Source organism: Purpureocillium takamizusanense, chromosome 6 (assembly GCF_022605165.1).
Source record: "Purpureocillium takamizusanense chromosome 6, complete sequence".
In the NCBI taxonomy this organism is placed as follows: domain Eukaryota; kingdom Fungi; phylum Ascomycota; class Sordariomycetes; order Hypocreales; family Ophiocordycipitaceae; genus Purpureocillium; species Purpureocillium takamizusanense.
Genome location: NC_063073.1, coordinates 864889 through 877147, shown reverse-complemented (window position 1 = coordinate 877147; position 12259 = coordinate 864889). Strand labels below are relative to the sequence as shown.

The 12259-nt window shown below is 58.9% G+C and overlaps 2 protein-coding genes across 2 annotated transcripts; both read right to left on the bottom strand.

The window, feature by feature from the left end:
* Positions 1-216: 216 nt before the first annotated feature.
* JDV02_006747 (uncharacterized protein) lies at positions 217-2607 on the bottom strand. The gene has a single exon (XM_047988169.1). It carries the CDS (start codon positions 2545-2547, stop codon positions 493-495), a length of 2055 nt encoding a protein of 684 aa, XP_047844161.1. The 5' UTR covers positions 2548-2607; the 3' UTR covers positions 217-492.
* Positions 2608-4444: 1837 nt separating this feature from the next.
* JDV02_006746 (uncharacterized protein) lies at positions 4445-4972 on the bottom strand (the record flags this gene model as incomplete). Its single annotated transcript, XM_047988168.1, has 1 exon — positions 4445-4972. One exon carries the CDS (start codon positions 4970-4972, stop codon positions 4445-4447), a length of 528 nt encoding a protein of 175 aa, XP_047844160.1.
* Between the last annotated feature and the right edge of the window lie 7287 nt (positions 4973-12259).

Sequence of the window (12259 nt, the reverse complement as noted above, 5' to 3'; positions counted from 1 at the left end):
CCTGCGTGCTCACCCCACAGCACCCTGGAACCCTTCATGCAGGCCAGGCAAACCGGTAAGAGATGGAGACAGAGAGAAGGATGCTAGATCCCCCTTCTAGCATAATGCTGCTACATTTGGACACTCCCCGTCCGTCCTCTGGGTGACCGGCGAGAAGCGAGATGGGACAGGGGCGTGCGTGCTGCTGGGCCGTTTTTGGGGCGGCCTAAGAGGTCCGGCTGCTGGCTTGTGACTGGTCCACTACCTGTTTGCGCTTCTTAGATAGGAAATACTATCTTATTCATACTTTGTGCCGAATGATGTCTCCATGGGCCTCCCCGGCATCAGACGGAAAAAGGCTCTTGGCTGCGTCAACGACAGGTAAATATTCCTCCTTAAAGCGGCCGCGACAATGGGCCACCGGACGGCCCCACGACCCGGCCCGAAAATCATACGCGGACGGTCATGTCATGATGCACCACTCGGGCCATGGACTTCTGATTCATTGCATGGCTACGCGTGCCTTCGCACCACATGCCCGGCAGGCTCGCAACTTTCAATTCGAGAAGCAGCTCCGGCCGCGTCAATGCTCCCATCCTCGTCCTTGTGGAAAAGTTTGGAGCCTGCGCCGTGTCCCTTGGACATGACGGGCGGAAAGTCAAAGATCATTCCGGGGCTCGCCTTCCTAATTCTTGCCACCGATGCAGTTTTGGGTTTCGGTGCGTTCCAGATGTATTGCTCGTCGTACACGGTTGTCTCGTTCGCGACGTAAATTTCGCGGCGGTACAGGACCGGGCCCGGCTCGTGTACTGGCTCGTCCGACCAATAATCCCGGCCGCCGAGTTCGTATGACTGGTTCATGTTCCCGAAGCCGCCACTCTTGTTGCTCCCCGCCCTTTGAAAGAAAAAACCGCGCCCGCTGCGCTGGGTGTTGGTTTGGACGCCCAGCCCCGGGTCCCTTTTGAGTTTCCAAAGCCAGGCTTCGAGGCCTGTGGGGAACACCGCCTTGCCCGATATGACTCGCTGCTCACCTTGAGTAAGATTTGCGTCGAGCATGAGTGAGAAGCACTTGTCTGCCAAAGCCAAGTAGCTGACCTGCAGGGGATACTTCCAGGCCGAATTGTAGTAGGTTCGGCGGTCCTCCTCGGCTCTGTCCTCGCCTTGATAAAGCGCCCAGACCATTTGCCCATCTCCTTGCCTTGTGACGAGACCAGCATTGCCCATGGAATACTTTTGAGTCCAGCTCACATCGGAGACGTCATCACCGTTGCGTTTGATGTGTGAATTGATGCTTAGCGTACGTGACGCCGTCTGGTTGTAGACCAGCTGTTCCCCTTCCTTGGCGTCAGCTCTGGGGACATAATTTGGCTTGGTGAGCCGCACACGGGGCTTGCTGCCTTCGGTCACCGTGTTATTCGCAGAGTACCAGACGAAGATTTTCGCGGAGAGGACCCAGTATCGGGGCACGACCTGCTCATCCTGTCCGACAACCTCCAGTGAGAAATTATGTGGCCGCCCGTCGCATAAAAGCCCCGCCCACGGCGTAATGTCAATTTCCTGCTCTCGCAAGTCGAACGCTTCCAGCCCGACAATGGGCCGGTGCAGAGGGGGTGAGATGCCCCCCGTGAATATGACGGGCATGGGCCATGACAAGCCCGCCAAGTGATTGTCGATCCGGAGCCGCACCTCACGAAAGCTACTGAGCCCAGGTAGCGGGGCATTTGGAAAGGTGTGTGCGCCTTCGTCGGGCACGTTGGACCACCAAAATTCTTCATCGGCTTGGCCGTTGGCGGCGATGGACACGACCGCCCGTTGAATGTTGAACGGGAGCGCAATTTGGCTCTCAGCCTTTTCGTCCGGATAGGTGAAGGCGCTGCCCGCGCGGCATTCGCCGCGTCGCGCTGAAATGGGAAGGATCAGGTCCGCGGGAGCGGCCCGGGGTTTGATGCTTTGCTCTATAAAGGTTGCTGTAAGGGTGACGTTGAAACTGCCGGTGTACTTGTCGTTGAGTAGGTTACCGAGGTCGAAGATGAGCGTCTGCGGCTTCTTCCACAGAGGGAGGTAATGTGTCATGTCTTTCCAGTACGTCCAGACGATGCCAGGGGCAGGCTTAGGCTCGGCCGTCGACGTGCGCCAGACCTCGACATCGCCAAGGTACATGAGGGCCAGGCGGTCGTACTGCCGGCCCTCGGAGACGACGGTCAAGTTCAGGACGACCTCGTCAAACTCGACGTCTGGCGGTTCGTACTTGCCCACGTACGGGTGACCATAGCTATTTCCAAACGAATGCTCCATGAGGGTCACGATGCGGAACTTGGGCTTGTACCCCTCGGGAGGGTTGTCGACAATCTCATCGTTGATGATCAGCCCGTCCGGTGTGAGCACGGGGCTTGTGACCTGGAGACAGCGCAGTGCTTTGGCGGTGGTGTTGGTGTAGGCGCTTTCTCGTGCAGTCAGGCCGATTTGTCCAGAAGCGATGCCTCTCAAGGCTTCGTCAAAGCGCGCAGGGCCTTGGGAGGCGATAGCTGCGTGGGCAGTGACCACAATGAGCCACCACATTCTCACCATGGCTCACGGAGGGCGACGACAACAATCGTCGTCTGTCGTCGCGGTGCTGAATGACACGGGCGGAGCGCAGAATGCGGGGAGAGTGAGAGGGCCCATGGCGGCAGACGCTGTGACACAACAGAGGGGCGAGGATTACTACTTATAAACAATGCCATTGACCGCGGAAATCGTTGGACGGTGGTCCAGAGACTGGCTGGATTGATTACGTGCAGGACGGTCTGTCATGGCGATAGGCCCGCCGTGGTGAAAAGTCTAGGTATCATTGGCGTTGCCTTCGGGACTACGTCCCAACTTACAACATAGGTAGCTGCGCGTTGGCGGGAAGGGGAAGGTGCGAAGGGTACCGAGACGGCTCCGAGGAAGCGATCTACACGCCGAGCGGAAGGGCGGCATCAGAAGCGAGATGCAGCAGTAAAACCTCGCATTGTTCAATGGGTCACAAGACAGCAGCAACTAAGCCAAGTATCGACGATCATAGGATGTTCTTATTTGCCGGCCTCGTTTCAAATGCGTTGAGTAAATATGTAATCTGTGGTATCTAGCGTGGTGAATGAAAAGCAAAGCGTGAATACTCAAAGGTACCAGTACTCCACCCAGTCTGGAACCAAGTAAAGAAGCGAGCCTCCCTAAACCCGATAACTACGTAGTATTCGGTGACAACAGTAGCCCATGTCCATCTATATGTGCAGCTCTCAGCCCGCCGCACTGCTCATAATTCCTTCCGCGTAGCAGTGTGCGTTGCAAAGTTGCTGGGGTACGCAGTATGATGATAAAAGCCGGCAGCGGCCTGGGGCAGTACATATAGTACGTACTGACCTCAGGCAGTCGTACTCGCACAGCCGAGCCGTGGAGAGGGGTCTCGTCCCGATGCTGCAGTCGAGACTCCATCCAACGAACAGGGGCCAGTCTAGGTTCGAATGTGCGTCGCCCGCAATTTGACTTTGCGGGCGACGAGCCAACTCAGGCTTTCAAAAGTGCGTCCTGTGCTGCCTCTCCTCGCCCCTCCCCTGGCGACGAGACGAGCGAGATACTACCAGCGGTAGGCACAGGCGTGCCAGGACAGTCGCCGCCGCTTTTAGCGGTGGCGTCAAGGTAAGCCCAGTCCCAAGCGAGCTCCAAAGGGAGCCCAGGGGCCGTCAACAGTGGATGGAGGGATGGAACCGCCGCTGACGAGGGGACCCTCATGGTAGGTATGCACTGCAGGCCGCGGTGCCACGATGGCTTGGGCAGCCCTTGAGGGGCCCCCCGCCCGCCTGGCCCAGGCCAGGCCAGGCCCCTGTGGGGACCGACGCGAAGCCGCCCACTGAGGTCGGGGTGCCTGGCAAGCCCGGGCCATCGAGGTCCCACTGTGCGCCAAAAATGGGTGCGGTGGGCCGCCAAGCCAAGCGCCATGCTGGGTTCCCGCCAGCGCCCCGTCGAGGGCGAGCCATCGGCGTCGGCTCTCCGTCATGTCCATTGTCGGCTCCTTGTCGGTCCGAACGACCGGGTTGCCAGCAGACGTATTCCTGGAGCAGAGCCGCCTGAACCTAGCAGCAACGGCGCGCGACATGGCAGCGAAGCGGCAGCCGTGCTAGGTACCTAGGCACCACTGGGGGCTGCGGATGCCCTTCGATAAGGCTACACAACAGACGTTTCGATGCCCTCTGTCCGCTGCTTCAAATGTAGCTGCATGGTGTCGAGGCGGTCAGCCTTGCCGCGTCTTTGTATTTGTGTTTCGCATTGCGTGTGCTGGCCAGCCACAGCGGCCGTCCTCCGTTGCAAGCCACTTCAAAAGTTGCTGTTACATGTCTTGTGAGGAACCGTCAGGTTGTAGCCAGATGTCGAGGGATGAAGGTGTGAGAGAAGTAGATGGCACGCAAGTCGTAAGGTCATGTCGAGTCGTAAAGCAGGCAGCTGTCTAAGCCCGGAAGTTGTCCCAGTAGCGTTTTCTCGCGGCTACGGCGTCCTTGTCGCCAACAAAGCGGTGCTGAAAGAAGTTGAAGACGGCAAATTCGTCTCGGGTCATGACATAGCCATCCGGCTGGGCCTTGACCTTGCCCCAGATATGTGACAGGGCATGCTCCAGGATCTTGCTAACCGTCGGATCCGAGGCACCATCAGGGCTCTCGCGCGCGATTTCGAGCGCCTGGGCCACGGCCGCGTCCTGCGGCGTCTTGGACGAGGCATTGGGGCCGCCCATGGTGCTTAAGGGCTGGTGGCTCAGCACGGGAGATTCGGACTCGCGGTGAGGCATTGGGGCGGCGAGGTGCGTCTGGGGGTGACGGGCGTGACTGACGGGGGCAATGTTGCCGTTGGCGTTGGCTTCGTGATGAGGGTTGTGCTGGTGGTAATGTTGGCTATATCGACGGTGTTGCTCCTGGATATCCTGCGAATGGACAGACAACATGGTATGTGAGGCAGCGATGGACGATTGCGAGCCGGTCATGTATTATATGGGAGCCAGGTGTAGGCTCCGGGGGGGGAGGGTGTGTGGTATAAGTAGACCAGGGGGACTAGGAAGGCGGGCACTCAGGCACCAGGCGGGTAGGTGGGATGGAAGAGGGTGTGCCGGTGCGCGAGAGGGTAAGAGAAGGAGACAGAGACAGACTGTGTGTGTGTGTGTACAACGCGGGTGAATGAATGTGCGTGTGTGCGTGCGTCCGTTCGAGCGGCGTTGGTGCGTCACCAGCAACGCTGGCAAGCAGATGCTGTGAGGCAACGGCTAGGGTAAGCCGATACAGTGCACCCCGGACCGGTGGAGTGTGGGGAGGGGGGTGGCGCGCAGCGAACTCAAGTTGCAAAAAGGAAGGAGTCCAGAGTCCAAGGGGGGATGGGGGGTAACGGGATGTGGATGCCACAACTCTGCTGCAGGTATAATCCCCGGCCGGGTGTGGTTGATTTCAAACTGGATGACAGGGCCACCGTAGATCGCCTACAGCTGCGGATCGACTTGGCAGGCAGGACGACGAGACGGTGCCTGCCCGAGAAAGGAGGGTCCTCGTACGTACGGACTCGGCTCTCTGTACTCGGTACTTGGTACCTTGGCGTGCCGCGGTCCCGTAACGGATACTGGGACAGGAGCAGAACGGCCAAACGCGAGTCGCAAACGGGCTGCCCAGAGTGGCCTGGTGGGTGCGCGCTGATACAGGCTTTTTAGTTGGCGCTGGTGCGCTGTGCGACTTGTGGCAGGGCGTCTGCTGCGGGCGTAGCGCGTGTCGCGGGCCCCCCAAGGCTGAGATGCAGGTGAGTTGTAAGTGCGCCGTCAAATTGCAGAGGCGCCTGGCTTTTTCTCTTCTCTTTGCTTGCGAGGAGACAAGAAGTGACAGTCTGTACAGTGGAGAAGACCGTTGTTGCTGCCGTGTAAGCGGACAATGGATAAGATGGTATAACTGTAAGGCAGGGGAATGATACAGCGTGATGAGAGGCGGGACGGGCGGCGAGAGATGGATGGCGCGAGACGCCTGGGTGCTGATTGCTTTATACGCCCTTCTACATCGTGGGGCTCCGTCACCGCTACGAAATGTTTGCCGCTTCTCAAAAGTCAAGTCGAGTCACGGGCTGGCAAAATGGCATTCGGGGCCGGGCGAAGCAAACCTTCTTTTTCCTCAATGGATCCGCGGCGGCAACCAAAAAAAATAATAATAATAGCGAATGCTACTGCCAACGTTAGGTTGCAAGCAAGACACTGAGTAAGGAGAGTTTTGGGCGGTGGCCATGGGCACACCAGACAGTCGGGGGGGCGAGCCAACCGCCGACGGCGCACACACACGGCACGCTGGACACATGCCCGAAGGGAGGGTACCTCTGTCCGGCCCCCGCCCGCCCCCCGGGGATTAATGGCTGATAGAGGGAACCACATGTACTTGGTACAGGTTGCCGCACGACGAGCAGGGTACCACCGTCGGCCTTCGGACTGCACAGTTGCACTCGGTACCTTGCCACGACCCACGTCGCCTCGCGTGCGACCCCAAATACCTGTAATCTGGTTACCAACGACTAATCGTGGGGGCAGAAAAACGGAGATGCGTGGTGGTCTTCCTCGGCCACGGCCGGTATGTCGACGATGCAGAGTGTGTCACTTGTGGAATGACGACGCCTGCCGACTGTTTCAACTACTACCACCGCCGTGCTTGGGGGTTCGACCCCCGATAGTGTTCCGCCCTCTGCCCGCGGGCGGAGCATCGGGCAAGCAGTCCGCGGCTCGTGTTTGTGCGGTGTGATGGGCGCGCAGAGATTTGGGCGACAACGTCCAACGGGCGCAACGTCAAGGCCAAAACAGCGGCCATCGAATGCTCTTGGCGCCGTCTGCAGTTGGGTCCACCTAGCCTCGTCAGCCTTCAGAGTCTCAGCTCCCCGAGCTCCGGGAAGAGTTTGCTACTCGCTCGCTCCCTCCACGCGTGGCATGACACGCACAAACAACCTTTGTTCTTGACCACGTTTTTGAGAGCCCAAACTCTCTTCGCGCGCTCGCAACGCACGGGGCGACGAAGAGACAAAAGACTATCCACGTTTAGCTTTCGCACTCGTCGCGAGTCGTTGGGCCTGCCCATGGACATGGGTGGTGGCGTCAGGCGCAGAGCCTTTCCGTCCCAACCAGAGCCTTTTGGGGCCCATGACACCGTGGCTGCCGGAGCCGGTGGGTACGGAACCAACAGAGCGGGTTTGAGTGGTAGGTGGCAGTACTAGAAGTACCGAGTACGTGCTCACATGGCCTGGACGGGGCTTGCAACGTGAAGTCGATGCCACGCCATCTGCCTCTGAAATGCGAGCTGCATGCGCGACAGGCTCCCTATCTTTGTCGTCAGTCGCGTGGCTCTCCGCAGCCCTAGTCACGGCTGCGGGCGACGTTGCAATTGCGCTCGTCTGTATGCTCCAGCCGCGGACTCTAATTGTGCAGGTTGTAGGTATTGACTTTGCGCGAGGGAATACACCTCGGCTATCGTACACCAGTTGTACACCCGGGAGCACGCAAAAGCCGCGGCAAGATATCAGAGCGAGCATCTTCGCAGGCTTGTGAGTGGGACAGTGCGACGGCCAGAGCATATTGCACGAGTAACTTTTTGCCAGCTTTTAGTACGCCGAGGTGTGCGAAAAGGTGACTTTCGAGTCGATTGCCTGGCTGTGCCTTGCTGATAGCTTGAGGTAAAGGCCGGCTCACGCTTCATTAAGCGCAGAGCGCTTACCGAGCACAGGGCAGGCATATCGATTGCTCGTACATGTCGGTTGTATGCTGTCGCGCTGGGCAGGCCTTCGGGACTTCCATGAATGCTTCTGCTGAGAAATGCCCGTGGGGCGCCACCGTGAAAAACAGAGTTTGGGGCCATCTGGGGCCGGATGCAAGATGCGCGGCACGCGAGTGGACGTGTCTGGAAAGACACCTCGCATCACTTCGTCAGCTAAGGCGACTTGAAGTAATGGCCCAATGCGTACATTCCCAACTCGTAGCTCGTCTCGCATATTGCACCGCCCAGCTCGATGCGAGCCCACGAGCCTGGTCCCTTGCGTGATATCGTGCCTTTTTGTCGGTGCCCCAATCGTACCCCAGTCGGCCTTGATCCTGTGGCTGTCCAGCTGGCAAGGTTCGAGTCGTGCTGGCCAGATAGGGCGGAACTTGCCTGAATCACTAAACACAAATGCAATAAGTGAGGAGGAAAGACTCCGGGGAAAAGCAAATCGCGCTGCCGACATCGAATGCACTGTGTTCGCAGGATCCTACGCATACTATGGATTAGGGTTCGTGCTCGCAGGACGTGCACCTGCACTCCTCGGATCTTTATTAGGCGACCGTTGGTGGGCAGATCGGAGGCTGGAGAGCAGGGACACCACCAACAAACAGAAAAAGGAAAGACGGAGAAACATGGAGGTATGCAGCCCAAAAGCCATCGAATTGGACCCTGGCGTCTCCTTGCCTCGTTACAATCTGTAAGTTGCCAGGTGGTGATGCGGGTTGCGGGGGGCCATCCCATTGGTACAGGGACAGGTGATGGATGACGCCAAGCCAAGGCCCGTCACACTGTCAGTGACTGACAGGCCCGTCACCTCCTTCCTTGGCTTGCGTATTCGTTTGTCCCTGTGTTTGCCCGTATACTGTACGTGCTTGCCTCGAGTTACGCTGTTCCTGCCCTACCACGCCGCCGATTGATCATGCCACACATCAGTCCAAGAGGGTAACCTGCCTCGTGCAAGTACGAAAGGGTACTTCTTTCCTACCTTCTCCTCACCCTGGTCCCAAGGCAGGCACAGGGAACAACCGGCAAGCCGGACAGTCGAGAATCTACCACATGCTCGCGCTGGGGTAGGAAGGCGCTTTCCCCAAGGCTGTCTTCAGTAAGTTAGTTTACTGACTTATTCGGGCTTGCGCCTCATGCACTCTGGAGGTGGGCGGTGTCTCGGTTGATTGCCAACCTGGGCCAGTCCGGGGACCATCCCGTCTGACCACACACTCTTTTCCCACTCGAGTACGATGCCGACGACGGCGGCCCTTCGACTCACGACGCACGGTCCGTTGCAGGCGATTGGTCCTCGGGCCGTTGCCTGTTCGGGGAATAGCCCAGGCCGTCTCGACTGACCAACGTGCAACAGGCCCGCGGAGAAAGAAGCGCGGCCGCCCGGGTCGGACGGGCGCCTATGATGACGGCCAGGCAGTTTGGGGCAAGGGGGCCCTCCTGGGCTAGCGGGTGTGCTGCACGGCTGGAGGCGCCACGCAAAGTTTAAATTCCTGCTGGCTGCTGCACGTTGACGGAGCGTCAGGTTGGCCAAATCTCGTACTGCTACTACATACGTGCTGCTAGCACCTGACCCTGCGCAGTGCCGCGAGAGGAGGCAGGTCAAGGTAGCACGGGATGTACATGTTTATACTTTGAATACTTTGCGGGGCTGCCTCCACGACGCGCTTTGCTGAGCAGGGCAGGCCCCCTGGTGTTGGAAGTTATGATTGCGGGCAAAGGGCAAACAGAGTTGGCCGCCCAGCCTGCCGGGTCATGAAACACTTTTCTCAGAGACTCGAGAGCCCGTATGAGGCAGAAGTAGGTTGGGGCGACCCAGAACTGCGGAGCTCGTAGCCACCAAACGGAGACTCTAGCAACGGTAGACTTTCTGCGACGAAGCATGGACCGCGAGATTAAAAGAATGCGCTGTGAGCGGACGTTGCAGGAAAATGGTCGGGGGCCAAGACGACGGACATGAGCCGCAACAGAGTTACTGCTCCAGCAAGCCGCATCCGCTGTTGGCATTCAAGAGGGCTCGTTCTTGAACTCGCAGTTTTGAACGGGTTCATCACCGACCGCTACAGAACCAATCATTGCTAGTGCCAAGTAACGTTGGTACATAGATAGGTAGGTACCTGTACCTTACTTCGTACCTGTATCGGCAAGGCGCAGTACCTGACGGGCAAGCCAGGTCAGCCACTAGCGCCCATGCCCGAGACGGTTCCCTCTATCCCGTCTTCTTTTACCCGCGGGTCCGTACTACCAGCACTAGCAGATACGAACTGCGTGCATTCGTGCAGGGCGTGTCGACACGGAGCTGTTTTGTCATCAGGTGGCGGCTCCGGCAGGCAGGGCAGTCAACGTGGATGGAGACCCGGGACGTCTGGACTCCACTGGTGCAGCCTCCATGCCGCCGCCCAAGCTAGCACCTGCAAAACCTACCAAAGGAGGTTACCTGGTGCCCTAATTCGAAGGCAGGCAGGTTGGCACCCACCTCTATGGAAGCAATCCCAGCCCGCCGAAAGGGCCCGCCGCGCCTAATCGAATGCCCTTGGCCCAAACTGGCAAGTATCAGACAGCTGTCAGTGCCAGTGCCACCTCCTAGCCTGAAGGAGAATACATTCCATGACACGACATCCAAGACGCCAGACGCCCCTTTGTGACCTGCGAATATCCTGCCGTTTGATTTCAATCGGCCTTAGTACATTAGTCCCTAATCTTGTAGGGGCCTTGAGTCCTAAGGTACTAGGTATGAGGTAGGCAGGTATCCTGTACCTTACTGGCACCAGAGACCCGAGGCCACCACGGGCCGGCGCCTGGGGCCGGCGCTTTGCATCATCAGGTCTAGACCCCTTACCGACCGGCCGCCTTCAGGTCTGAGCTGCGACGTGTCGGCGCATCGCTCGCTGTCCCAGACATGAGCATCCGGCGTTCTGGTCCTCGCCGTCCACAAACGGCCCCGTCCTCTACAGTGTCGGTGCGCAACCCGAGGTAAACGAGCCGATGTTGCGTTGTCGGACACGGATGTCGAAGGCGTCGACTATTCACAAGCCACCGGCGCCCGGATGACACCGGGCGAAGCCGCCCGAAACCACCGTGCTCGGCCAGCTGCGCGCTCTGCCAACTGGACGATGCCATCCGCCGCCATCCACGACCGCCTTAGCGCCCCCAGGGGCCGCCTTGCTGGACCAAGCCATGTCGACAGTGGGCACGGGGCGATGACTCGTCCCAGTGAGAAGATCTACCGCGTCGCCTGGACAAACTCCGTATTCTCGGAGCAGCGCACCTGTCGTCAACCGTCAAACCTTCTTTTTCTCATTGTGCGCAGCCATGAGTCGATCCCTGAGGCACTGGACCTGGCCGGCAACCAACCAATCCACGGAGCGCGGCGCCGCAAAGCAGGTGGCGGTCGCTGATCCCAGGACGCTCGCTGTGCCTCCATCGTGAGGACAGAACAGACGCTATGGTTTCACTCGCCGTCTCTTGTCACATCGTCGTCGGCACCAGAGGCGGGAGGCGGCCGAGCCTCACGAGTCGGCCGCCGTCTCGACCGTTGTATTTCCGTTGATGTGCCCCACCGATCATGGACCGGCCCCCTTATCACTCCTCGTCAACGGCACCCGGATGGGATGTGCTGTGCTCCCGAGACTCGCTTGTTGCTGCTCGACGTTGACAGCACGCGCTACGCACCCACCCCTTGCTGGCGAATATCAGTTAGTCAGTGCGCGATGTGGTGTGGGCCATCGCTTGTGATGCTGCAGGTTCGCATGCCGTCGACCGCAACACACAATCATCGCCATGACACGACACTGACTGCTGTTGCATACTATCATACAGTATCGTGGATACACTGATTGCCCTGCAAACGCCGGGGCGCAAGGTGCCTTGATTCCCTCCCCGTTTGGAATCATGCATCAATCAACCAACAACTTGGTACCAGGCGGCGCTACTTGGGTCCTGCCCTGCCAAGTATACCAGCGCTGGCCGGGCCGCCAGCCAGCCAGCCAGACCATGTGTCATGGCAGAGACCAACAGAACGTGGGGAGAGCATTTAGAGTTCACGGCCAACTTGCCCGTCTCAGCCAAGCACCCAAGGGGCTTCCACATGGCCGCTCTGCATTTGGAAGACGCGGGACCCGATGGGCGACGACGTCCGACGAGATGGAGGACTGACTGGTAACGTAATTTCCACCACCGGCGCGCCGCGTGCTTCACAAAAAAGTCTAATCCCGTTGTACCTACACCCGATACTTTTGCCGGGCCTTGTGGCTCTCGACGTGGGTCTGAATATGCACGAACAAGTCGTTGACTCGTCTCCTCGCTTGCGCCCACGAGTCAATCGTCCCTCGCTACGCCAAGGCCTCAGAATTCGTCAACGGCTAGCGAGCAAGCACGTCAACCACGTCCATGTCACGAGCCGGGCAGGGGTGACTCGCACACTCTTCCTCCCCTTGGATCCCGAGATGCCGCTGCGGAGCTCCGCATTCACACGCCGCCCACCACCCCGAGCAAAGTTTGAAATACTA

Bases quoted from the DNA above. Each gene is read 5' to 3' on its own strand.
- JDV02_006747 (XM_047988169.1), bottom strand. From the start codon at position 2,547: ATGGTGAGAATGTGGTGGCTCATTGTGGTCACTGCCCACGCAGCTATC.